Source organism: Poeciliopsis prolifica, unplaced genomic scaffold (genome assembly GCF_027474105.1).
Source record: "Poeciliopsis prolifica strain line A6 unplaced genomic scaffold, Auburn_PproV2 SCAFFOLD029, whole genome shotgun sequence".
Classification (NCBI taxonomy): domain Eukaryota; kingdom Metazoa; phylum Chordata; class Actinopteri; order Cyprinodontiformes; family Poeciliidae; genus Poeciliopsis; species Poeciliopsis prolifica.
This window is the reverse complement of record NW_026562404.1, coordinates 1,048,180-1,074,354: the sequence shown is the minus strand read 5'-3', so window position 1 is coordinate 1,074,354 and position 26,175 is coordinate 1,048,180. Positions and strand designations below refer to the sequence as shown.

The 26,175-nt window shown below is 40.0% G+C and overlaps 1 protein-coding gene across 1 annotated transcript in view; it reads left to right on the top strand.

Moving 5' to 3' along the window:
- The window catches only part of prdm16 (PR domain containing 16), a 195,148-nt gene that overhangs the window by 157,993 nt on the left and 10,980 nt on the right, over window positions 1-26,175 (top strand). Inside the window, exons 4-11 of the mRNA XM_055049629.1 lie at window positions 11,150-11,290; window positions 16,062-16,164; window positions 20,012-20,213; window positions 20,335-20,500; window positions 20,683-20,836; window positions 21,744-23,385; window positions 23,505-23,592; window positions 25,975-26,147. Of these exons, the coding sequence (XP_054905604.1) occupies window positions 11,150-11,290; window positions 16,062-16,164; window positions 20,012-20,213; window positions 20,335-20,500; window positions 20,683-20,836; window positions 21,744-23,385; window positions 23,505-23,592; window positions 25,975-26,147 (2,669 nt within the window). The remainder of the gene's footprint in view (window positions 1-11,149; window positions 11,291-16,061; window positions 16,165-20,011; window positions 20,214-20,334; window positions 20,501-20,682; window positions 20,837-21,743; window positions 23,386-23,504; window positions 23,593-25,974; window positions 26,148-26,175) is intronic.

Sequence of the window (26,175 nt, the reverse complement as noted above, 5' to 3'; positions counted from 1 at the left end):
ATGCTGTCCTGCCCAACCACACTACAATCCCTTTTTTTGGCACCAGAATCAACCACTTAGCATTTCTTGTTCATTCTGCGTCTCGAATTTAAGTCTGCTGCAGAAACTTGGGAGGACTACAGGTGATCGGAACCAAGATAAGAGCTACGAAGACAAGAGGAGGAATGTGTGTAGCTGTCATTTTCTGACCGCCTCGGCTTTGAGTGGCATGTTCTGCACATCGCAGAGTTCATCTGTTTGATCTCGTTTCAACAACTTCTTATTACTAAGTATAAAATCTCCGGAGGATGATTGAAGGTTGATGTGACATCTTCTGTTTTATGTCAGTGCACATCTCTGAGATTCAGAACGGATCTTTTGGAAGTTATGTCGAGCAGGATGATTTTGGATCATGAGAAATATGACCATAAATATATTTACTCCTCCTACCTTCTGCCACCTTTCATTCTGCTCTAAACATCAAAATGAGGATATTTTCTTTGCCTGCTAAAAGCTCCTGATACGGCATTGTTTTTCACATCTCCTCGTTCTGTGGACAGCTTCGGAAACTCTCCTAAATTTGAATATTAATAAATAATTGTCAGAGTTGCATTCTTTTGCAACGTTGTCCCGAGCAGCACTTCTACTTCTCTGTTTGTGTTTGCACAGTTCCAGGAATTGTCCCTCTCTCTGTCTCCCTTCTCATGTCAGTCGAGTAGAGTGGAGGTCAAGTTGTGTTGGCGTTGAATGTGTGCTTCCTCACCTCATTATTATTTGTCATTACTCATGGACTGGATTCGTACAACATGAGTGATTTAGCCGTTTTGCCTGAGCGCAGGAAATGTTGCTTTGTGTTTTCACTGCCGTGTAAGGCCCAGAAAGGAACATTGTGATGAGCGCTGCGTTTCATAGGCTCGACTTTAAAGAAACAAGTTGGGCTCTTCTCGTTTTGTGGTACTGGATTAGTAGTTTCATTTTTGTTTAATTTGAAACTAAAGCTTCTTAAACTTGTAAAATTCTATTAACATGCCTGTAATTTCATTAGACGAGACGACATAAATATATGTGACCATGCGTTTATTTGGGCAAACATAGCATGGTTTGCATTTGTTGACTTCACTGTTAAATGTGTGTTAAAGGTCTTGAAATAAATGAATATTTTATTACAGTAAGCAGTTATTTAGCAAGTTCACTGGTGAAAACACAAAACAAAACAATAATGGTCTGAATGGATCTGGTGGCATTATTTCTTCTTTACACAAAGTCTCCATCACAACTGTGTACATTATCATGTAAGACATCAGCTATTGATTTAAATAAACTTCAAAGGCAACAAATAACTTTGTTTCTTTTAATAATGTTGGAAACATTGAAACTACTCAAGGAACAGAGTTTATCTTGCTACCACTCAGAGTGATGAGCATGGTGACAATTAAACATGCTGGTATATTTTATGGTTTGAAATGTTTGTTATAATTGTGATTTTAAGAAAAAAAAGGCCTTTATTCAAGTCAGAATTAGGGCCTTATTTGGGTTTTGAGTAACTTTTTTTTTTTTTTTTTGTCACACTTATAAATCTGGTTGTTCCACTTCAAACACTGCGGTTAGAGTGTGTATGTGACCCTGATGTACAGTTCATATTTCCCCATTTACACTGCACCTGTTTCAGTATAATGAGCCAATATATCTGCTCACTAATTGCCCTGAATACATATCATAAAAACCTGCCTGCAAAGGCAAAAGGAATGGTAGAACAGATACAGGCGATACCCACATCTATATATATTTTTATTAAAAGTATTACACATAAAAAGCAGAAGGCACACACATACACCTTAAGTGTTGTTTGTGTCCTTGCAGTTACAGAATAAAAAGATTTAATCTAAAAAAAGCATACACACACACACACACCCCCACACACGCACACACACACGCATGCAGAAACACTCCTGCACACTTGTCCAGCCTTTTAACAGGAGGCTGTAAATAACACAAAGCCATTTCATTAACGAGGTCCAGCCTAAAAACTCTCCGACTCTCCTCTCTTAAGGCGCGCACATTTCCTGTTTTAAGTTACCCCAACCTGGCAACTCTGCACATGGCAACCTGCTCATTCAGACAATCTTCAGCGGGTGCTGAGGTGGACGTAAAAGCACACCGCTAAGATTAACCTGCAGCGGCTGCAGGTTAGCTTTTGTATTACATAAAAAGTTTGCTCTATTTTTTTTTTTTTTTTTTGAAGATGATATTTAATAGTTGGCAAGCATTTCAAGCAAAACTTAAAAACTCCTAAAAAAAACTCTTGCTGACGGTGATGTGGTGTGATTGGCAAGCGTGTTTTCAGCACAGTCATCAGAGATGATAGCTCTGCTACTCTAATTTAATACGAGTTAAAGGAGTTGTGTCATTAGCGAGGGAGGCCACATTCTGACACTCGGTTCAGTGTAGACACACGTTTGCAAGCACATTCACACTCATGCAACAACCCAGATGGCTTTTACAAGGCCCAAGGCCCTCCCCGGCCCGCCCGCCCGCCCGCCTCCCTGCCTAGGTTTTAATTATGTTGAAGGCTGCCCTGGTCTGATAAAATGGGTCACGTTTAACACGCCTTCACTCACCTTCACCCTCACGCCGCATACCCTTTCAGTCACCCTGCGTGCATCTTCTTTATCTGCATAAAAGTCAAAAAGGAAGACACAGAGCTTTCGTCGCAGTATTTCACAGAGACAAAACAGTAATCGGGTTATATATTTAACCTAATCGCTGTTGCCCCTGTGACGTGTGCGTTTGAGTTGTGCTGGTGTGTGTGTGCGACTGTGTGTGGATTTACAGCCTGCTTCCTTTTTAGCTGTCATTAGACTGCCAGACATGGCTACACAGGTGTACTGTTACCAGCATTAGTAATAGGCTTCATACTCACTCACACACTCACACGCACACACACCCACACATATTCTGATCCACTTTATTTTTAAAGGTCCAATCGTTCCTCGCAGCGTGACTCCCCCTGATGAAACACTTTAACTCAGCTGCTTATTCTCTTTATTTGGACTCGACGTGTTTCCACTGATTTCAGAGTAAGGTGAAGAATCCTGCTAAACAACATTTGAATGTTAAAGTGCGTGCGTAAACATGTATGAAAGATGACACTCGGTACAGGTATGAAGGCAGCAGAGGTGTGACTGCCGGTTTTGAGGCCAATTTCCAATCTGCAATTTTTGTAGAGTTTTGACGATCCTTTCTTGTTGCTTCCTGTTTCTCTTTTAGCAACAAAACAAGAAAGATCACCTTTCGAAATTTCTGTCTGTCCTTCCTGCCATGATCTGTGAATTTGTTTCTACTTTGACAGCAATTTTCTGTGTGAGATAAGATGAAGCTTTTTTTTTTACTACTTTAAAAAAAAACATTATAGAGTTTACATTTGAAATCCTGGATTAGCCATTTGTTCTCCTGATGCTACAAAAACATCAGCTTCTGTGTGTAATCTACAAAAAATATGGCTACATACTAAAACGCAAAAATTTCCAGCAAGTTAAATGTTTTTGCATGGATTACATCTAGATTGAAGATAGAGTTTGCATTTTTGATGTAAGTTTAAAATGAAATTCACCAGAAACAAACTTGATTTTCTTGTCATGACATGTGAATATATAATTCTGAATAAAATCAACAATCACATGTCAAGTCTAATTGGTCGTATATGAAACAATTATTTTATTTTGAAATGATGAAACAGAGTTGGCTGTGAGGTTGTACTTTATTTTTTAGCAATTTCTCCATTCGCTGTTGTCTTTAAGACTTGATCACAGTTCATATATCTATTTGTTTTTACAGTTCACTGGAATAAATATGAGCTATAATTTACAACCAGTATTGCCAGTTTTGTCTGCGTCATATCATAAAAGATGCTTTATCACCTACTCTTATCATTTATACATGCCTGTACAATCAACTTCATTCACAATATTAATATTCAAAAGCTTCCAAAAATTACATCAGAATGAATTCACAAAAGTACTTATTTAAACAAGTGTGTGTGAAAAAAACTGGATCTTCTGATTATCATTTCTGAATGCTGAAGATGAAAATGAAAAGAAAAGGAAAAACACATCAAGCGACGTCATTGAAGCTCAAGTTCACCATCTTCCACCATTTGATGTCACTTCCTCTAATAGAAACATGAAATATTTTAAAGGGAAACAGTATACAACTGTACACCTTTTCACATGACAATTTCCTTTTACAACTCTGGAAATTGTATGCATTTTTTAACTTAACAGATATATATATATATATATATATATATATATATATATATATATATATATATATATATATCTATATATATATATATATATATATATACATATTATATATATATATATATATATATATTTTTTTTTTTTTTTTTTTTTTTTTTTTTTTTTTACCTTGGAATTAATCATTAAAGGGATGCATCATTTTATAAAGTGAAATGCTTCTATTTAATTATAAAAGCTGTTTAGAGACAGTTTTTGTTGGGGATTTTTTCTAAAGTTTTGAAGAATGCCCCATCAGGTCAGGATCTCAGGTTCTCTGGACTGCAACGTGATGAGCGTGGTTGTTTCACCTCCCGACCCCACTTGGGACAAGGGTATAAGAAAATGGATGGATGGAAAATATTTAACCATTTTCTTCAGGTATTCTCCCCTAAACACACAATTTTCCCCTTCAGTCTCTTTTAAATCATTGAGTCATAATTTACATTCTTTCCATGTCACCTTTAATCAGAGTTACAGTTCACTAAAGTTATTAAAATAAGAATAATCTCCTTTAAACCGTCCAAACCCCTCCAGTTTCTGTGGGACAAACTTTAATGGCCGGACCTCTTGCTTGCGAGCCCGTCCACACACACGCACACACACACACACACACACACGCAAATGAGTGCAGAGACACACTCATTTAGACTGCTGAGTGATATGGTGGGGCTAGGGTCTTCTCTGCAGGACCCCATCCATCACACACACATACGCGCACTCATCCGAATGAGGACTTACAAACACACTGGAGCGTTTTCATGATCTGCACTCTATCAGTCTCTTTATTAGTCCGCCTGCCTGTGGGTGTGTGTGCGTGTGCGTGCGCGTGAGCATGTTAAGGGGGCCTCCCAACTGGAAACAGACCCATTTCCAGAAAGGATACAAACTCCAACACACACCTCTTTATTTCCTTTCAGTCGCGCTGCACCTTAATTTGCAACACTTCTAACAACCAACTCTGCAGCCCGCTTCACAGCCACTCAATCTGTCACTGTCGCTGCCGCGTTTCCATGTCTGTCTTTTTCGACCGAGTTAGAACACAGGGTACACGCGTGTGTGTGCGTGTGTATGCGTGTGAGTGGATGCAATTCTCCAACAGCCATTCTTATATATTATCTACACAGCCACGCCGGCCTTGTGTTTATCTATACTTACAGTATAAGTCTGCAGCTGCAGAGAGCAAGGGAAGTTTCACTTCCCACCTCTGAGGAGTTTTCATGCCAGGCTGCCCCCTGGCTCCCTTAAAAGGAAATGCATCCCGTCCTAAAGCCCCCAGTTTTATTGGGGGGTTTTTTCAGTTTTTTTTTCTTTTTTCACTTTTTTTTTTTTTTTTGGTTTGCTTTGCAAATGTGCTGAAGCTAGAATAAAAATTTTAAAAAAGTCTTGGAATAAAAAAATAAATATTTCTCCATTACTCTTCCACCTCCAAGAAACATATTTTATTAGTCTGCAGCTTCCCCAGAATACGTTCAGGTAGAATAAGCTTTCCCTCTGCATGTTTTCCGAGCTCTATTTCCTGTTTTTCCACTAGAAGAAAATGCTTTTTTTTTCTCAAATTCTCAAGATATTTTCTGTTAAAAAGTGTATTTTCTCTTTGTTTCACTCTACAATGCACAAAGCAGTCCCTTCTCGAAATGACAAAACCTGCTTTGCTCTCTACCCCACATGTATACAAATGAATGCAAACTAGGGTGTGTTCACACATTGAAAAACTGAGGCTTGTACAACAAAAGCGTCACGATCACACCTTATAAAAATATTCCCTCAGACACACAATGACATGGCAGTTACGACTCAGATGCTATAAGTCTGCTCCTCTCTTCATCTCCCATCAAAATCACAATCACCACAGCGCTCTGAGCAACCACTTCCATTTTCTGCCCTCCGTCAAAGGGAAAATAATATGTACCTTGTCACCAATGTCTACCCGTACAGGCAACTTCGCTCTACTAATTCAGCCCAGCGCTCCACAGACATCCGTCAGATGTAACTGGCGGAGGAGAGGGCATGCCGAGACAGCCATTAAAGGTTCCTAGCTGTCAAAGGTTCCCCTTTGTGTTGTGAGGGGCGATATAAGTGTCGTGCTCTTATCAGGGCTTCCTGTGGAGTTTGCTCTGCATCCTGTCCACTTAGAGCCGCTCCTCTTTCAGAGCAATCTTATTGTGTCTTTGTGCGAGTGTGTGTGAGTGTGTGTGTGCGCAATGTTACGTGTCTGAGGGTGTGCGTGTGTGTAATGTCAAGTGAGTCATTTTTTTGATTGTGTTTGATCAAGGCAAACTACAGATCAAGTTTTAAAATAGGAAAGGAAGACGGTAAATAAACTTAGAATTCTTCATTTTATTGACTTTCATCCATTTTTCTTGCCGTTTGTTTTCTGTTTTGTGACACAATGACAATGACTGCAAGTCTGTTAGGTGAAAATTGTGAAGACGAGCTCATTTCAAAAGAGAAAATATAATTTGAAACCTGCAACTTCTGTTTGCCTTCCTGTTCCACAGTGTGTCTGAATAAAAAACCCATAATCGCTTGAGCACTGTTGTGCCTTGACCTTTCGAAGTTGTTTGTGGGTTTAGATCTAAGTAATTAACTTTGACTGATGTGAGCTGTTGATCCCAGTGATTGTCACGTTGATTATGTTTTAAATTTAGTGGGAAGGCAAGAATGACAGAGCTCAGCAAACTGATGCTTAAAAATAAGATCTAAATGAATGTTTAACCTCAGTGTGCATGACAAGAATGAGGAAATTGACTCATTTGAGCATAAAAAAAAGAAAAAGGAGAGAATTTTAGCAAGCTGAAGACAAAAATGGCTTTAATATCACAGTCCACTCCAAAGGTATTAATTCTGTTGAATTTGGTCATGTAATAACAAGAACATTTGACAAATTAAAGGATAATGAAAAACAAGGAAAGCATCCAGTCAATGTGTTTCTTTGCTTGCAGGGTCACAGGGGAGCTGGTGACCATCTTCACTGGTTATTGAAGCATGATTCAATGCGATATGCATCATCCTTTTGTCATCAAGCTGTCTTTACGATAACATCCCTTAATAAATGTGGATGTGGGCTTCACCTGAGGAAGTGTTAGTCTCAATGCTACCTATTTGTGGAGGCCGAGGGGTTTGTTAGAGAACATTGGTGAACACACGCCATAAAAAAGGACAAAGTTTTGGAGAGTTTTAGAGCTGGATTAGATCATCTGTCTATTTTGCAAAGAACTTTTGAATCTGTCATCTGAAAATTAAGAAAGAATAGCAGGCTTCCAATCATACAAAGACAAGTGAGACAAGACAATACTGGTGAGAAAAAGAAAATTGCGTAGGAAGAAAAAAAGGAAGTCCTGTTTAAAGTCAGTCAAAGTTCACACCAACACCCAAATAGGAATGTGTGGAAAGATGCACATCAGATTTGGATGAATCAGCCAGAGCTATCCAAATCTGACTGAGCTGGAGCTGTTTGCAAAGAGGTATTGGCAATATTTAATCTGGTTAAGCAAAGTTGATACAGACATTCCTCAAAGACTTGTTTCCACAATTGCAGCAAAAGATGGATCTAAAAAAATTGACTCAGGAAGGCTGAGTATAAATGCAACCCACACGTCATGTCTGGTGTTGCTCTATGGCATGAAATCCTCCCAAAATATATCCAAGCTTAAAGTTGCAACGGGACAAAATATGAATTTGACTGTGAGTTCTTTTGTAAACAGCATATTTCAGTTTCAGGTTTTATTTCCAGTTTCTAAAGTTTGGGTGGCTGGGGGGGTAAAATTCAGGGTAGCTAAGTTTACTTTTATTAAAAACCCTTTTACACATGGGGCTGACGATTTCCAGCCGGGTTCTCCTCCTTCTCCTGCTCCATGTGACATGTGTAGATGGAGGGAGATGGAGTGAATGAAAAAGAAAGCTAAAGGTAAATAAACAAACAATCAGCCACAAGCTTGTTCTGGCTCTCCTTCTCTGTTGCCCCTCATTTAAGGCCTTATAAATCAGGCTTCCACCCAGAGACAGGGTGTTAGCAAACCTCTGAGACAACACACATACGCAGAGTAAGACACACATGTGCCAACCAAGATGCAAAAAAAATAAAATAATTAAAAAAAGGAAAGCACACAACCCAGCACCGGTCTGCTGCTCATTAAGTTCATGTTAAGAATCATCAGATGGGTGTACAAGAGCTAGGCTGGTAGGAGGAGGTAAAATAAGAGTGTATGGAAAATTCAAGGCTAGTATGTTGGATTAACTACGTAAAAGTGTGTGCACCCAGTCTCCATCTGGTGCTTAGCTTCATTTTTAACATATGTTAATAAAATATCTATAATACCTGTTGTAGCTCCCCAGTAACAATATGACAAGTGCACTCTGACTCCACCAGCTGCAGAGAGGATATTAGGCTAAGGAGTAGGTGAGCATGTGTGTGTTGAGAGGGTCTGCCTGGTTAGTTTTCAGAGTCTGTTTTAGCACATAAAAAAAAGGTCTGGACTTTATCAGGCTGGGTTGTAAATTGGGAGCAGAATGGACAGTGGGTAGACGTGTGAGGGATGTGGGACTACACCCATTATAAGATTTTGAACATATCTAAATGGATTCAAGGAAAACACAAAGGAAGGGGCCAATTTGGTTTGGTTTGATGATCGGCAAATGATCGTACACAAGCAAAATATGACCTTTCTTGTTCCACTTTGGTAGGGGTTTTTCATCACTTGTTGAAGGGTCAAACTATTATTTTTACCCAAGGTTCCAAGGGGCATTGTTATTTTTAAAAAATACCCTGCTAACAAGGTGGGTAAGCTCACACCTCGGGTCAAAAGAGGCACAGCGATGTTATTACCTCAACCATGTGTGCCTGCCTTCGCCCCAAACTGTTGCCACGCTTATGCAAGCCACGCTTCCACACCTTAATCCAGACCCAGAACATATTTACTCACTCGACTTGGCACTCGTACCCACCCACAAAAAAAAAGCACCTTCCGCACATGCTAACTCAAAAACCAGGAACGCGGTCATTCACACTTTACGAGCAGTTGAACATAAACAAAACGTGACCGTGCCTTCGCGAAGCTGGAGAAGTTCACAAACTTTGTACGACTTTAAATGTCAGATGGCTCATTGGTTCTTCTCCATCGCACCTCGACTTCCTTACGCAGACATTTGACTGTGATTAGGAGTGCAGAGAGTCAAGCCAAAGGTCAGCACTGCATTCAGACGAGGTTGATTGGTTGTTGTAATTAGAGGAGTTTTGCTCTGTCTCAGGCCAGTTCTCCCCCAGAGGATTCACGCTGGCTCCCCAGTATCAGTATCAGCAGCAGTAGCGGAGCGAAATCAGAGCCCAACTTGCTGAAGACGCAGATCCTGAGGTGGTTTAGCTGTCTCCAAACTCGTTGCTATCTCCCTCTGATAAATATTCTGTGTTGTCAAGTTGCAAAAAGTTCCAAATTGCCCTTTTGTAAATGTATCACTCATAATATTAGTCAGAAATGTTGCAGGTTGAGAACAAAGTTGTACTTATCTGTATGCTTCTCAGCTAACAATAAGGCCTTCTTCTATTCTTCTGCTCTTCCTCCTTCGCTGCAACCTTTCGTCCGCCTCCATTCTCTGTGAAAGCGGGTAACTTGAAACCCGTTCTCTGAGTCTCTGGGGGCTACAGGGGTTACAAAGGGTGATCAATACATGTCAGAGAAAGTCATTAGACAAGTGAAAGAAGCCCCAGTTTGTATACTCCGTCCTCCTTATCCTCTTTCCTTCCCTTGTTAGGACCAGCATCGTTAGCTGGCCTTAACACCCATTGACATGTTGGCTCTCTGCAACTCAGATAGTCATAATCTCCACATTGTGGTTATGGAAGGATTATTGTTTTTGCTCAAGTTTTCTTAAAAACTATTGCACTATCTGCTTTCCCTCCCAGTGCCAAAGAACAAACAATGTGATATGATAATAATGCCTAGCTATGCATTTGACATGCAATTTGATCCCCAGATAAGGCAGGCTGCTTGGGATTTTTTATTTATTTATTTTTTTAATATATTCAAAAATTCTACCACTTGAGCACAACAGCTCTCGCACATCATATGTAGCACAGATGTGTGCCACTGCTGTACAGAGTCACAAGAACCTACTAGAATCAGCACTTTTTTTTTCTTCACTGCAATATTGCACAACTTATCTCATAAGATTATGATTTGATCTCATGGTACACTATGCTGCCTGCAAATATAAGGATTCACTCATTTCAGCGTGTTTGATGCCTAAGACTGAAAGTGAAAGTGACTGCTTGACCAACTTTCTGAATAATTTGACACATAATTACTTGACTGTTTGGGGACACACAAAGCACATTATAATTTGATTCCTAGATAGGGTGCTGATCTGATGTCATTTATTTATATATATATATATATGTATATGTATATATATATATCACATCACAGCAAAGTAGTGCATCCCATTCTGGTGGTTCACTGTCAGTTTCTCACTCTTGATCCCAATAGACATGAGTTCATCAGAACTCATGTCTATTGGGTGAAGCAGAAGATCTCATAAATCAAGGAATAAAAACTCTTCTTATTTCCCTGTGTTTAAACCTGTGTAGTTGAATTAGCTTTTAAATGTGTCAGACTGATCCATGACTTTCTTTCTGGATAATGCTGGTTGTATTGTTTCAATTATTTTGTCAGAGTATTAGCAATTTTGTGTTTCTATATACTGGCTTATCAATTTTAGTCTATTTTACACTAATTTGTTGAATGATCCCAAACAAAAAAAAAAAAAGTTAAACAACTGTCCTGTTCTCGTGTAGAATCCGGTTTCAATTAAAATCGCCAGGTAAATTCTTAGCATTTTCTGTGTCGTGTTTTTGAACCTGCGCTCTCTAACAGGTGGTGGACGACATGGGCAATGTCAAGTTTGCATTGGACACTGGCCCAGACGCAACCAGCAACAGCTGGCTCAAGTACGTCCGCTCAGCGCCGTCGTTTGAGGAGCAGAACCTCACCGCCTGTCATCTCACGGGAGACCAGGTAAGTCGCATTCCAGAGTTGTCTTACTTGAATCTCTGTTCCTCTTTATGTAAAAAAAAAAAACAAAACAAAAATAACATTTCACTGGAAAGCAGCGAGTAGGGGGAAGAAGCAGTTAAAGCTTTCAGTCCATTAATCGTGGGGTTGATGTGTGTGAGTGAGCACACTCGTGTGTGTGTGCTGTAATGACCACGGATTGCTTTGTTAGTCTAAAGCTGGGCCAGTTGCCAAAGCTGTGAAGAAATTACCCGACTGAAGAGGCTAAGGAATATTAAGACACTCCTGATTTCCATGATAACCATTATTCAAGGCGTGCTCTTTCTTTATGAGGAGTTTCTGTTTAAAGAAACTTGGCCAAGGCACAGTGGATGTTTTTGGAAAGATGCCCAGCCATTGCCCATAAAACTCCAACTGCTTAACTAGGCACTAACAATAACCCCATGCAATGTGTGGATCGCAACTTACTGCTGCAATGGATTAGCATATCTGTGCTGACACACTGGCGGTATTACTCTGCTTTCCTCCTTCTTGGGTCAATTTCCACTTTCACTTGAACACACCATTAGTGGCATATGTTAAATGGGATTGAGAAATCTTACTTCGAAGCATGTGTGAATAAGGTAATATATATATATATATATATATGTATATTTATATATATTTATATATTTTTTTATAAGTAAAACAGATCGGAAAATAATAAGTGACAACCACATGACAGTAGCCAAATGAATCCATATGACTTGGCTTTGTGTTCCTTCATTCCTGTCACTCCACTCTTATTTGTTTTCTAATCCATGCCTACATGTCTCACTCCCCTTCCTGTCGCAGCCTCTCGTCGCCTGCTTCTTGTTAACTTCCCCCCGTCTTCACGTCTTGATCTGTCGCTTGTCACTGTGACACACCGGGGGGACAGGCCAGAGCTTCCACTAAGGCCTTAGACGTTAAAGTCTGACCAGTGAAGAAAAGGGACCTCGCAAAAGAGAGCAGGGGGAGGGTGAGCGCAATATTGGGGCCTCCCAAGATTGACAATCACCCAATTGGCTGGCAACACCAACCTGCCTAATCCTTTTAAGATTTTCACATCGGTGCCCCCTGTTACTGCCACATAATGTCAAAGAAAGAATCAGGGCACCGGAGAAAATTGTGGAGAATTATTGCCGAAAGAAAGGGGCCCACGTGCACCATTGCTTTTTGATGTGTTTTGCACTTGTTTGTTCTTATCGAAAAGGCTTTTCTTTTGTTTGCCTTACCAGTTGCTTGGGGTAGTGGCTTGCTGGTATGACCCTATAATTTATTTACAAACATAGCCCAACCACACATGCACACACTCACGTACATGCATCCACTTAGTGGTAAAATCTATAATTTAAGAGGCCATTCTGCAATTTTTATTTTCCTTTTTTTTTCTTCTTTTTTTCCTGTATCAACATACACAATACATGAGGATTTATAGAAATATGTGCGCACGAAGCAAATCCAAACGCAGCCAGTGGCCTTTTAAGAGGGAAGCTGAAAATTTATTTGTCATTAATGATGTAAGATAAGAACACACGTGTGCACAATCATGCATCATTTAGATATTTATCAGCTGGTGATTTGGCATTGTTTTAACAAGAAACAATGCAGGCTTTGTGATTTTTTTTCCAGAACAGTTAGTGCATGTGTGTGTGGATGTGGTAGGAGAGAATTTGCTCAATTTTCCACACACTTATGTTAAGCAACTTTTCTCACTTAAGTCAGCTTGCAATTGTTGTCTCGTGCAATATTCAGACACTGTTAAATGATAGCAAACCAAAAAAAAAAAAAAAAGAACAGTCTCCTATGATTTTGTAGGTGATTGTGTGTGTTTTGCTCCAAATGAATGAGTTCAGATCTACTCAGATCTACTCAGCCAAATAGTCACACAAAACATGGTGTGCAAGTAGCCTATTCAGGAGCTCCATAAGGCCCAGTTGCATCTAGTGATTTATACGCCTGAGAGAGTGCAATGAGTGCTACTAGTGTGTGTGTGCGTGTGTGTGTTGGGTTAAGAGTTGATGGGGTTTTAAAGAGAAGATGAACCTTGTCCACCTTCTTGTCAACCCTTCATCTTTTGTGTTTCGAAGTGGAGGCCCTTTCTGGCGCTGTTTGATCTGCCCTTCTACCCTAGGATGGATCCATCAATTCGTACAGAGTGTTGCGAGGGTGTGTGTGCGTGTGTGTGTGTGCGTGAGGCCACAGTAGGAGATTATTGCAGGCCCCACGGGCTGGCATTGATCGATGAGGCATCTGTCTCCTAAACACTGGACAGTGAAAGGAAGAAGTCAAGGGAGGCCTGAAGTCTTCATGTAGAATCCAAACAAGTCCATACTCAGATTAGTTTTATTGCAGTAAAAATTAAGCATATATAATGGAGATTCTTTGATTAGCAGCTGGCTGTGTTTACTAAGACGAAAATCTAGCCTGACATTTGCTTACATTGTAATTTATTTTTGATTTTTAATATTTAATACTAAAGTTTTTTACTTTATTATTTAAAAAAAAATAATAATAAAATTTGCTTTTTGGAACTCATAACATTTTGCATTTCAACTGTTTTTTTAAAGAGTCACTTTGCTTGATTTTGTAAAAAATAATAAAACAATTACAAATAATGCTCCTTTTAAAATATATATGTAATCACAATATTTAAGTAATGACAAGTATTTTTATTTGATTTGGAGAAAAATGAAATCTTTGCAAATGATAATATAAATATGTATTTATTTATTTTTTTATTTTTTTTTTTCAAGTAGGAGACAAATACTTTTTTGGGGACTGGGGGTGGGGGTGGGGTAAACAATGTTAATAATTGTGCATCTATAATGCCAAATAATTTTGAACGAGTTTCAAGATAATACCTCTGTGAACAGCTGATCCGAAAGCCAGTGAAATAATATCGCCTCCTGGGAAATAGCAAAAGAGGCCTTTTTCACTGACTGGCCTACATAACGCGCGTGCGTGGGTGGGTTGTTGGTGTGAATCCCTGATAGAGTGACTTCAAGTCTGGCCGAGCTTCTTTATCCATTATTTACATCAATAACAGATTCATCAGGCGGCCGAAGCGGCCACTGAGTTGGGAGATGCGGGGAGGGGTCTGCGCCGCAGATCCCTCAATCCTTTTGGCTGGAGATAAGACGAGGAGGAGTGGCCGACGGGTAACGGAGAGAGCACCAAGGGGCAATGGGGAATCACTAATGAGAGAGAGAGAGGAGGGAGTCTGAAACAGAGAGAGAGTAAAAGAGAAAGAGAGAGAGAGAGACTCATCATCATCATCATCATCAAAGACGCGCTCGGTGACTAGATTAGAGAGTAAACCCGGCAGAGGAGCGCCGAGGCTTCACCCAGCCAGCCGAAGGGAATCCGCACCGAGCGAACTGAGCGCCGCCGGCCGACCCGCGACCTGCTGTTCCTGGCCCGAGCCGCGGCAGCGTCCCGCTCTGTCTCCCCCGTCCCTCTCTCGCTCTCTCGCTCTCCCTGCGCGGTGAACTTACTATGGGTTGCGTCGCCAACTCCTCCGGGACTGAAGTGCTACTGCAGCTGGAGGCTCTCCGCAGCGCCGCGCAACTTTCTCAACTCTTTCGTCTCACGGAGAAAAGAAAGGTCAGGCCGAAACCCGCGTCGCGAGGCTCCCGCAGAGATTATGTGCGCGTGTGTGTTATCTAAATATTGTAAAAAATATATATATAAAAAATAAATAATAATAATAATAATAATAATAATAATAATAATAATAATATAATAATCATTTATCGTCTTCTTGTCTGTTTTCTATGTTAAACGAACTAAGACTTGAGAGTTGAGTTGCCCAGCCTCTGTTACCTATACAGGTTTTGTACTGTGTGTGTGTGTGTGTGTGTGTGTGTGTGTGTGTGTGTGTGTGTGTGTGTGTGTGTGTGTGTGTGTGTGTGTGTGTGTGGTGGGAGGGGGGTGGGGGGGGTGTATGAAGGGGAGTTTTCGGCTGCCTTGCTGCGCTGCAGTTTCACTTGGTGCAGAGCGCCCCCATGTGGTCAAAATCATTGCAATCAGCATGTGTGATCGGTTACCGTGTTGCTTCAACGCAGTCTACTTGCTTTACGTTTTCATAATATCACACGAATAACGTGATCGTGTTTCGTTATTTTTGTCATTTTTATTCAATTGTCATTTAGTCGGTGAGACTATTTCACCCGGCAGGTCTAAGAAATAAGGCCTCAGAGCAGAACGGCCTTTGTCTGTGACGTTCTTCATCTTCTCTTTTTTATGCTTTTAACGTAATCACTACGAGTACGTCGAAAACAAATTTGATCAATTAATTTAATCAGCATTTAATGTGTTGATATTAAATGCTCACTCTTCTCTCAGCGTGACATCTGTGGCTCATAAGTTAGTTTTTTTTTTCACTTTTTATCTATGAAAGCGTGAATATGAGTGCCGACTTTTTTTTTATACATTTTATTTGTTTTCAAGCGGTAAAATTACATTTGATTATCTGTTCATTTTTTCATAAAATGTAGTGTTTTTTTTTTCAGAATTGAAACATAATGTAAAACAGTTTAGTCTATTTGTTCCATTTTTTAAGGCAATTGTTTTATAAAATTAAACAATTACCTCAATGGGATGTCCAACCTTTCTGAAATTGGATCAGGTAAAGGAAAATAAAAAATAAAAATCTATTTTCATTTTTTTTTTTTCATTTATTCCATCTTGACTTGAACTTAAAGTCTCCGTCTCCTCCCCTGCCCCCCTCATCCCCCTCTTCTCTCCTTAGATTTATTATAAAGCTGTTCGGGATATTGAAGCAGGGGAGGAGCTCCTGGTGTATATGAAGGACGGGATTTTCCCCGAGGGATCCATGGCACCCAACCTACAAGGTAAGATTAATGCGCGTCATTAGAGCACACTTTAAACAAACTCCAACTCGCATCCTGTGCTGCTTTCACGGACAAAAAAAAAAAAAAAACATTGTCTCCTCCCAAAATATTCTTCTATCCTCAAGCATGGTGATTTTCTGAAAAAATAATTAACGCCAATGATGGATAAAAACTAATGAATCATTTATGCTTAAAGGCCCTTTAATTAAAAAATAGCAACATGGAGAGGTCTGGTCTGATCTTTTATTGTAGTGCACTAAGAAAAAAAAAAAAACTTCAGCTCTCTGCGGAACACTGAGGCGTCAATTGGCCTTTTTTTTTTTTTTTTTGTAAGGAAAGCCTGTGTGAAATTGGAACCTGCCTGTTCGGTAGCACCGCATATCGAAACCACATTGTGAAATATTTTTTTAAACAAAAACAGAGAGGGAGAGAAGTAATAAAAGCATTTATTCAGGACCTTCAGTTCTGATCCAATCATGTTTCGTAAAAAAAAGAAAGAAAAAAAAAAAAATATATATATATATATATATATATATATATATATATATATATATATATATATATATATATATATATATATATATATTTCTTGATATTTGATACCTACATCACATAATAATTACAATACAAAATATTGATTACTTCATGTAATACTTTTGTTCATGATAGTGACAGTAATATTAATAATGATCATTTTATTGTACATCTCTCTGAAATCTTAGTATCTCAGTCTTAAGTAAAATTAAAGTCAAACTGACTAACATTAAAACATCAGGATTGTACAACTAACTACAGCACAATATTATTACAATGATATTGACCAACATTAATCTAAACGCTAAGTAGCCTACTGAAAAAAAAGAGCCTAAACTGCAATAAATGATCACTCTACTGCACGTTTCAGTCCTTTTTATATGTTTTCCAGGATACATTGTAAATTTGCTGTATCAAAGTGTAAACCAATTATAAGCTACCAAACTGCTGAGGACGTTGGGTTTTATTGCAAATCTTCTCAGTACCAAGCAGAGGCCTTCATAGCTTCAAACCAAAGTGCTATAATGAAATTTTACAATGAAAGCAGCATAGTTGTTTCTGTTTTCTATATGATTTTTTTTTTTTTCAATAAAAGCTGAAACTAAAACACAGTTTTACTTTTAAATTGTTTTGAACTTGCAGCTTGTGGCCTGTAATTCCTCAAAGATATCCAATCAACAACAGGTTTAGCCGACCCTTTGCAATAATTTCTTTATTTATTTTTATGGTATATTTATGTTTTCTCGTTCTGTTTCTTCTGTGTGCCGTGAACACACCCTGCATTTAGTTATTGAATCAAGCTTATAATTGCTTATGTAAAAACATTTTTGTTTTTATTATGATTTCAAAAATACAATCATCTCCACTTTTTATTTAGACTTCATTTCTGACATAAATTGTAAATTATAAAAAGAAAATCCTGATATTCCCTTATAGTTTATCTTGATGTTCCTTTAGATCTTGCCATTCCTTTGAACTGTGCTGGGCATCAGAGTAAATATGTCCAGTACTTTTTCTCATAATCTAATTTAGACCACTTTGTTTGGTATAGAACTTGGCCTTTTTTCTTCCTCTTTGAACATCTTGGACTTATTGTAGTGAAGCGCTGTTGTCAGGTAATATTATTTGTTTTTTTTTTACTCATCAATGATTTTAGTTTGCTTTGCTAGAGGGAGAACAGGATGTTTGTAAGATGTTTTGCAGCTCATTAGGTTTCCATGTCTGCATGATGTACAGACAGTTCAATAGATGTCATTGCCAAACTAAGTGAGGGAAATAACGACTGAAAACATTTTGATTGTTGTAAAGAGGTAAACTGGTTTGCTTTAAGTGGAGGTTAAAGATTAAGTGGGCCTAGATATTTCTTCTGTTCATCTGTGTCTGTATGTGTGTATGTACAGATAGAATACAAGATATAAGAATGAGGCAGCCTGCCAAAATATGTGCATAAAAGCTAAAAGCTATGGCTTTGTGCATTAGTGTGAGAGAAGGACTACACTGAAACAACATATTACAGGTGCATTTTTATTGAAAATATTTTATTCTGAGCAAGGTAGACAGACAATTAGAAGGACACAGACAAAGTCCACCTTCCAAGGCGTTTTGTGTTCTAGTCTCAGCTTGTTTGTGTGACTGAGACAGAAAGGCAGCGCCTGGCAGTGCAGGCCTGCTCTCTGCGTCTGGCTTATCGAAGAAGGAATTTGAAGTAAAGGACTTGAGGAGTCCCCCGAGACCTCACCCATGCTCCCAGATTAGCTGCTAAACTGCACATAATTGTGCCTCCCTTCTTCTCCCAGAGAGCTATTAGTCTCCACTTTATAACCTCCACCACCCCAATCCCACCCCAGCCCACTCGCACACAGCAGACTAACTGAAAAAACACATGTACGCTGATATGCACCGAGCAAACGCCTTTGTTTATGCCTATTCTGACACACAGACCCGCTCTCACAATGGACACTTGTGTTGCTTTTACCAGAATGCCTGTTTCACTACCTTTAACATAAACAGAAGCTTTTCCACCTATTAAGATCCTCAAAAGTCTAACTCGAGTGGACGCGAGTCATGTTTTTTCAACAGTTTCCACTCTAAAATCACCTAAATGGTGAGACATTTTAATATCCATTCTTTAAGGTATACATGCGCAAATCAGTGTCAAAAGCGAGCTAGTTAGTGTGCCGTTTGAGCTCGGCTTAATGCTCCATTGACCAGGCGGTCACTCATGCATCTCTTGAAGGTTAAAACACTGCATGTTGGTGCTCTAATGCTCTTTTAATGTTTCCAAGAAGTTACAGCTGGATAAATGGTCACAAGGAGTAGAAAGCAGGTGAGCCATGCACTGTAAGTCATTTTGGATAAACTCATTTAGCAGGGCTTGAATTGATGGATGAGAGCGTGTGGCATATAGGTGGAAAAGGGAAAGGGGTTGAGGGGCGACATAGGCAGTGGGTGCTTGGTGTCATGGCAAAGAAGGCACGGCAGCTTGACGCTGAAATCACCACTGGGCTGGCGCCGCTGTGACCCTGCTTACCTCCGCTCCTCGTGGCTTACTTTGGAAAATGTTCACAGGAGCACCGGCTCGCGCACACATTCACACGTCCATGCACAAAGTCCCTCCGCTGGGCTTTCTGTCTGTTGAACTTGGCGTCCGACTCAGGAATTGGCTTTTGAGAAAGGTGGTCTAGGTTTTATGTGTTTGACCTTGCCTGTGAGAAGTATTGTAAAGGTTATCAGCATGGAAGAGGAAGACCTGCCCCTATTGTTTCCCCTGCGTGCTATTACCCTTGCAGTCATAAACGAACACTTAGTTCACAACTAATTAAGTGTGTTAATGAAGCCCACATTTTACTGGTAATTGATTTCCATTTTATGTAGCTGTCAATTGCAGGATTGCTTGCATTTACCTTTTGGAAAAACAAGTTTGTTTAGCTGTAACTAAAGCGCCAAACAGTATAGATTACTTGATGAGTAACAAGAGCAAGTTTTGAAGGTGGAAATAGATCAGGTTTTTTTTGGATAGTTACTAAACGCTGGTACTGAAAAATGTGAAGAAAAAAATAGAGTCATAAACTAGGAAAAAAATTGATTTTATCTTTTCTTTATATGAAAAAAGATGCATGTTTCAGTGATTTATAAAATGCCATGCAGAAAAGCTTTTAAAATAACACGAGTCTGTACACTCTATCATTGTAGCAAAAAGGAATCCGAAAAAATAAATCCTACTACTTCATACTTCAGATTATGGTTACACGATGTGATATGATTACATTTTTAAATTGTATCTGAAAATGTCTGTCTAAATGGGCTTTTGCAGACGAGCAAATGTACCGCTGTGAAGACTGCGATGAGCTGTTCTCCTCAACCCTTGAGCTGCGACGGCATCAGAAGTACTCATGCTCAAGTGCAGGATCCATCTTTGATGCACTGAGAGAGGACTTCAAACAGGAGCGGGAAGACAGCGATGAGCCCATCCACGAGTGCAAGGACTGCGAAAAGATCTTCCCAAACGAGTACAGGTGCATAGAATGCTCTTCTAATTTTCTTTCTTTTTTTTTTTTAGAAGAACTACATATATTGCATATTTCATGCATTCAAATGCTTGCTCTGTTTTTTGTTTTTGTTGCTTTTTTACTAAAGTCTGGGGCAACACATGATAGTCCACACAGAGGAGAGGGAGTACAAGTGTGACCAGTGTCCCAAAGCCTTCAACTGGAAATCCAACCTCATCCGCCACCAGATGTCTCATGACAGTGGCAAGCGCTTTGAGTGTGAAAACTGTGATAAGGTACAGCACACCCGGCACGTAAGTTGTGCACTGGACACACAGGCTTTTTCTGTTTTGACTCGTTTGAGCTAAATCTTTATTGTACTATACACAGTTTTTTGGTAATTCAGACAGCAAGTCATATTTCAATAGCTATACATATTTTGTGGCTTCAGCGATGGCAAACATTGTGTTGTCGTGCTCTTATTTTGCATTTCCAGGTGTTCACAGATCCCAGCAACCTTCAGCGGCACATCCGCTCCCAGCATGTGGGAGCACGGGCTCACACGTGTCCTGAATGTGGCAAGACCTTTGCCACCTCGTCAGGTCTCAAACAGCATAAGCACATCCACAGCAGTGTCAAACCCTTTATCTGTAAGTAAGAGCTTATGGGAGATAGTTAATTTACTTCATACTTTCTTCCATTGTATTTTCATAGATCATCTTCCCATCCCTCCCACATGGGTCTTGAACAACACAAAGTCCCAGAAATTTGATATTTGTTGGGCTTTTACTGAATTGTTTACATATGTCTTGGATATCAGATTGTGACACTGTTGTTTTTCACTTGGATTGTCTCCTTCAACAAATCACCAGTGGGACAAAATAAAAATAAAAAAATCAACTTTTATTTATGAAGCAAGGTATTTTGATTTAACGTTTGTTGGATGTTAAATGAATCAGTCATTGAAAATAACAAACTACTTTTCTTTTTTTAGGTGAACATTAACCTTTAAAGTCATGCTGCAGACTTACTTACACTTAAGCATGAAAATCTTTGTCAGAATTGCAGAAATCAAACTTTTCATATAAATGCTGACCAGGTTTTCCAGGGTTTCTTCTATATTTTGTTTTATTCATCTCTGGTGATTGAAGTTAGAAACCCTCTAATCCTGAATTTTTCTCCAGATATTTTGTATTAGATTAAAGTCTCTGACTGGGTCACTCCAAAATGCTATTATTAAGTCCAGTCAGAAGAAACAAGGCAATATTCAAATATTGTCTTAAACCTCAGTCAACCAAGGACATGAATAAGGATTAAGGCTCCAACCAGATGGTTATTACATATTTGCATCTTTTTACAATATGTTTGACATATTTTTTTATTAATTGGAAAAAAGACACATCAAGTGACTGATGCTGTACAAAAATGCTATAATCTGTTGTTTGTGTTGCATCTGCAGTCTGTGTTGTTTGCTATTGATTTGGTATGCATAGTTAGAGACAGTGTTAAAATGGGTTTAACCAGGCCCTGATGGGCTACGTCTTTTTGCGTCCCCAGGTGAGGTGTGCCACAAATCCTACACCCAGTTCTCCAACCTCTGCCGTCACAAGAGAATGCATGCTGACTGTCGTACCCAGATCAAGTGTAAGGACTGTGGACAGTTATTCAGCACTACCTCCTCCCTCAACAAGCATCGCCGCTTTTGCGAGGGCAAAAATCATTATGGCACTCCAGCGGGGATTTTCACCCCTGGAATTGCCATGAGCTCTAGCCCCATCATGGCTAAAGCCAAGTCCCACCATCCCCACCTACCAGGACTGAACCAGTCAGGTTTAGGCTTCACTGACTACTTTCCCTCGAGACCTCACCCTCATGCCGGCTTGCCCTTCTCCACAGGACCTCATGGCTTCCCATCCCTCCCACATGGGTTTCCGGGTATCTTTCCCCCTACGCTTTATCCACGGCCGCCTTTATTACCTCCCAGTCCTTTACTAAAGAGCCCACTAGCAGGCAGCAGTCAGGAGGTTAAGCTCCCTCGGAGCCCCTTAGATGCCCCACCATTGTCACTTGTCAACTCCACAAACAGCAATGGCATTAGTGGTTTGAGTCCACTTGAAGACAAGGAAAAGGACAGTAAGCTTGATTTGTCTTCTAGTGGAGAAACTAAGCCTAAATCTAAACTGGCAGACATGTCGGATGGAAGTGACCTTGAAGATGTTAATACCACAAGTGGAACAGATTTGGACACCACCACTGGTACTGTTTCAGGTGACGGTTCTGACCTGGAGAGCGAAGGTGATAGTGAACGTGAGCGGAGTGGTAAAAGGAGGAAGCCGTCTGGCACTGTGTCAAGTCAAGATGGAAACCAGTTAGAGGACTCAAGTAGTGCGTTGATATCAGCTGTGTCTAGTTCAGGAACACTTTCTATAGATCGCCCTTTTCATTCTGCTTCATCTCATCACTCATTCTTTCCTCCACCTGATGAGCAAGCCCTGCCTCCTACCACCACAAATGCCAATGCAGCCACCACCGATTCCATTAAAGCAATTGCTAACATAGCTGAGAAATATTTTGGTCCTGCTTTGATGGGACTTCATCAGGAGAAAAAGATGGGTCCACTGCCCTACCATTCCATGTTTCCCTTTCAGTTTCTACCCAACTTCCACAACTCTCTATATCCTTTCGCCGCTGATCGAGGCGCTCTCAATCCTAGCATATTCCTGAAGGCGGAGCCCAAATCCCCTCGTGAACAGCTGCACAAGATGGTTTCAAGTTCCCCCACAGCTCCTGCTCCCACCGCAGAGTCACCTTTTGATCTCACAACGAAACCCAAGGACGCCAAGTTAACTCCTCCAGCTCCAACAAACCCATCCAACCCAAACAGTACTGGGAACAGCAGTGGTCCTATAGTGATATCTAACAATGAAGAACAGCCACTGGACCTCAGCATTGGCAGCAGAAATCGAAGTGGTCACAACGGCCTTCCAGCTGAGCCCCAAAATCGAAAGAATCATATCTTTGGCGCCGGCAAGGTGGTCTCCCATAAAGACGAAACCTCAGTGGGATTCCTTCATCCTCACTCGCAGTCATTGCACCAACCCTCCATAACCCAGCACCAGCAACCGCAGGCACAGCCGCATCAGCCTCCACCACTGCACTATGCCAAGCCCTCCGCATTCTTCATGGATCCCATCTACAGGTATTTCAGCCCCAATTAGACCAGGACCTAATATTTTCATATAATCAACAAGGCAGAACTAAAGGCATTAAGGAAACTCTGACCTTGGTACGTAACCCTGTGCCTTGCCGTTGGTCCAGCAGGGTGGAGAAGAGGAAGCTACTTGATCCGGTTGGAGCTTTGAAGGAGAAGATCCTGAGGCCCTCCCCACCACTCTTCCATCCACAGGTATCTAGACTCAATATATTGTGCATATCTTATTGAAGAGAGAAATTTTAACACACTGACATGAAAGCAAGCAAATGGCCTGAACATGTTACAAATGAACATATTGTTCCTGAAAGGGATTAACTTTTATTTATTTCATATTGCGTCTTAAATAAAAAGGTGTTTAACTTGAATTACATTGAAATACTTAGCTTCTGCCTCCCACAACACCGCAACCTGAATCAATAAGCCCCTTTGCTCCTTCACTCCTCTGTGCTCATGTATTTTCTCAAGGGTTCTGTGATTTCTTCCTTTGTTTACCAAATAGCGCCTGTGTACTTTGTCAACTCCATGTTTTTTCCAGAAGACATGGTGTGTTATAGCACGTCCTTTTATAATCAACAACATTGTTTGACTGTCTCCAGACCTTCCCCCCTTCTACAAATCTTGATTACAAAGAATGATGATATTATTAATAAAGTAAAATACCTGTTTGAATTGAACAGTTTTTTTGTCAACTCCACGTTTTTTTTTTTCCCAGAAGACATGGTGTGTTATAGTACGTCCTTTGATAATCAGCAACATTGTTTGACTGTCTCCAGACCTTCCCTGCCTCTACAAATCTTGATTACAAAGAATGATAATATTATTAATAGAGTAAAATACCTGTTTGAATTGAACAGATTGCCTCAGTTGGCCATGCCACTGTTATTCGTGGCATTGTTTTATGTACTGAGTCCAAAGGCCAGCCAATAAGTCAATACCCTTCAGGAGTTTTTCTCAGTGACTGGCTGGCTGGCTAGATAATAGCACTGTGTCCATCAAGGACATCCTGTGTTTGTGTCCAGGAGAATAGGGGCCTCTCATTGGGGAAGCAGTTTAATCTGACCTGGAAATCTGTGTCCTCTATTAAGCATGACTTTGCAATACTCCCATCTCGTAAATATCCAGATAGATCCATATATATTTACACATACAACAAATGTACTGTTCTTGATTAAATTTGTGAGTAAATTACTATTCCTGTGGGATTACGATTTAAGTCTACAACAAGCATTTCCCTGGCTCCCATTTGAATACATCGCCTGGTAATTTATTGCTATACCCCTGATAAAATGTTTTCACAGGCCTCCATGTAAAAACTTCTCATATGGGAGTGTCCCAGCTGTGATCCTCCCAGCGATCCAAACACAATGCCACCTCTAATTCAGTCGCATGACGGAATCTCCCCACACCCCCTATACCCGTTTCTCAGACTACGAATAAACACATAGCGACGGAGTGTCTGTCCCCGTGTCTCTCCCGTCCCATATTCACTAATAAAAGGAAGGATGTAAGCCTGTTTTGGCAAATAAACTTCTACGTGGCTGGCCTCTTTTGTTCACAGGCTTCTAGGGGAAGGAAAGCGGCTATCAGTAGGGGGTATCACAAACTATATTGTACTTTGCAAGTTTGCTAGTTTAAAGCAGCAGCTTTGTCACAAAAAATGTAAGAGGTAAAGAACAAAACACTGGTTTAAACTGATTCAGAGGAGAAGGGGCACTTAAGTATGTTGGGTTAGTGGTCTTTAGAAACAACAAGAACACAAGAACAAGATTATACCCAAATGTAAACTGCTTTGCCAATGCTTCTGGTACATAACTCTTTCACTTTCTATTAGTTGTTATATCTTGGTTGCTAATTGCTTAGTTTTGACCAAGACATCAATCTCCTGTATGAAGGGAAAAATTGGTTCTACCCGTTTGCCAGCCTGCATCTCCTGTATATTGACTGCTACCAGCAGTATTCTTGTTTGATCACAAGAAAGCACTTTTACACACTAGGCATTTGACCACATTGACCACATTTTTAAACAGACATAGCTTAAAGATCACTTAACCTGTTTTGTGAGTTATTTGCTAGGTGACTCACAGTTGATACCAGAAAACTTGCACTGCAACTTTAACAAATACAAACAAGAAATGGCAAAAGGTACATGGTTAAATTATCAGTTTAGATATTTAATTTGTCATGGAGTTGAGAATGGCTTAAAAGGAAAAAAAAAGGCTCCTGTGAGCGACAGAAATCCTCTTAAAAATAAAGTAAATCAGATGAACTTGTGATCCTCCCTTTTTCTTATTTCAGTCTGGACTGCTTTGATGTTTAATGATAAAAACCTCTCATTCTCAGTTCTGTTCTGAGAACTAGCTCATCTTTATTTATGCTAAATTAAGATACCAAACCAGTAGCTAACTGAACTTGGAATCTCACAACAAGAATCCTGGTGTAAAATTTATCACAAAAATTAATGTAATAACCTACTATACATTATTCATGGGAGGTGAGACAAACACAAAATAATATCCAACTGAATGTATTTCGAAAGTATATGACTTTTTTTTTTTTTTTTTGTACATCTTTCAGATGTCAGCCATGGAAAATATGACAGAGAAGCTGGAGAGCTTCGGTGCCCTGAAACTGGACATGCCGCCCAATACGCTGCAACACCCGACCCATCCACTGTTCAATTTCCGCTCACCACCACCTTCCCTCTCAGAAGCAATCCTTCGAAAGGGCAAGGAACGTTATGCTTGCAGGTGAGTACACTGGAGATGTTGCGCTGGT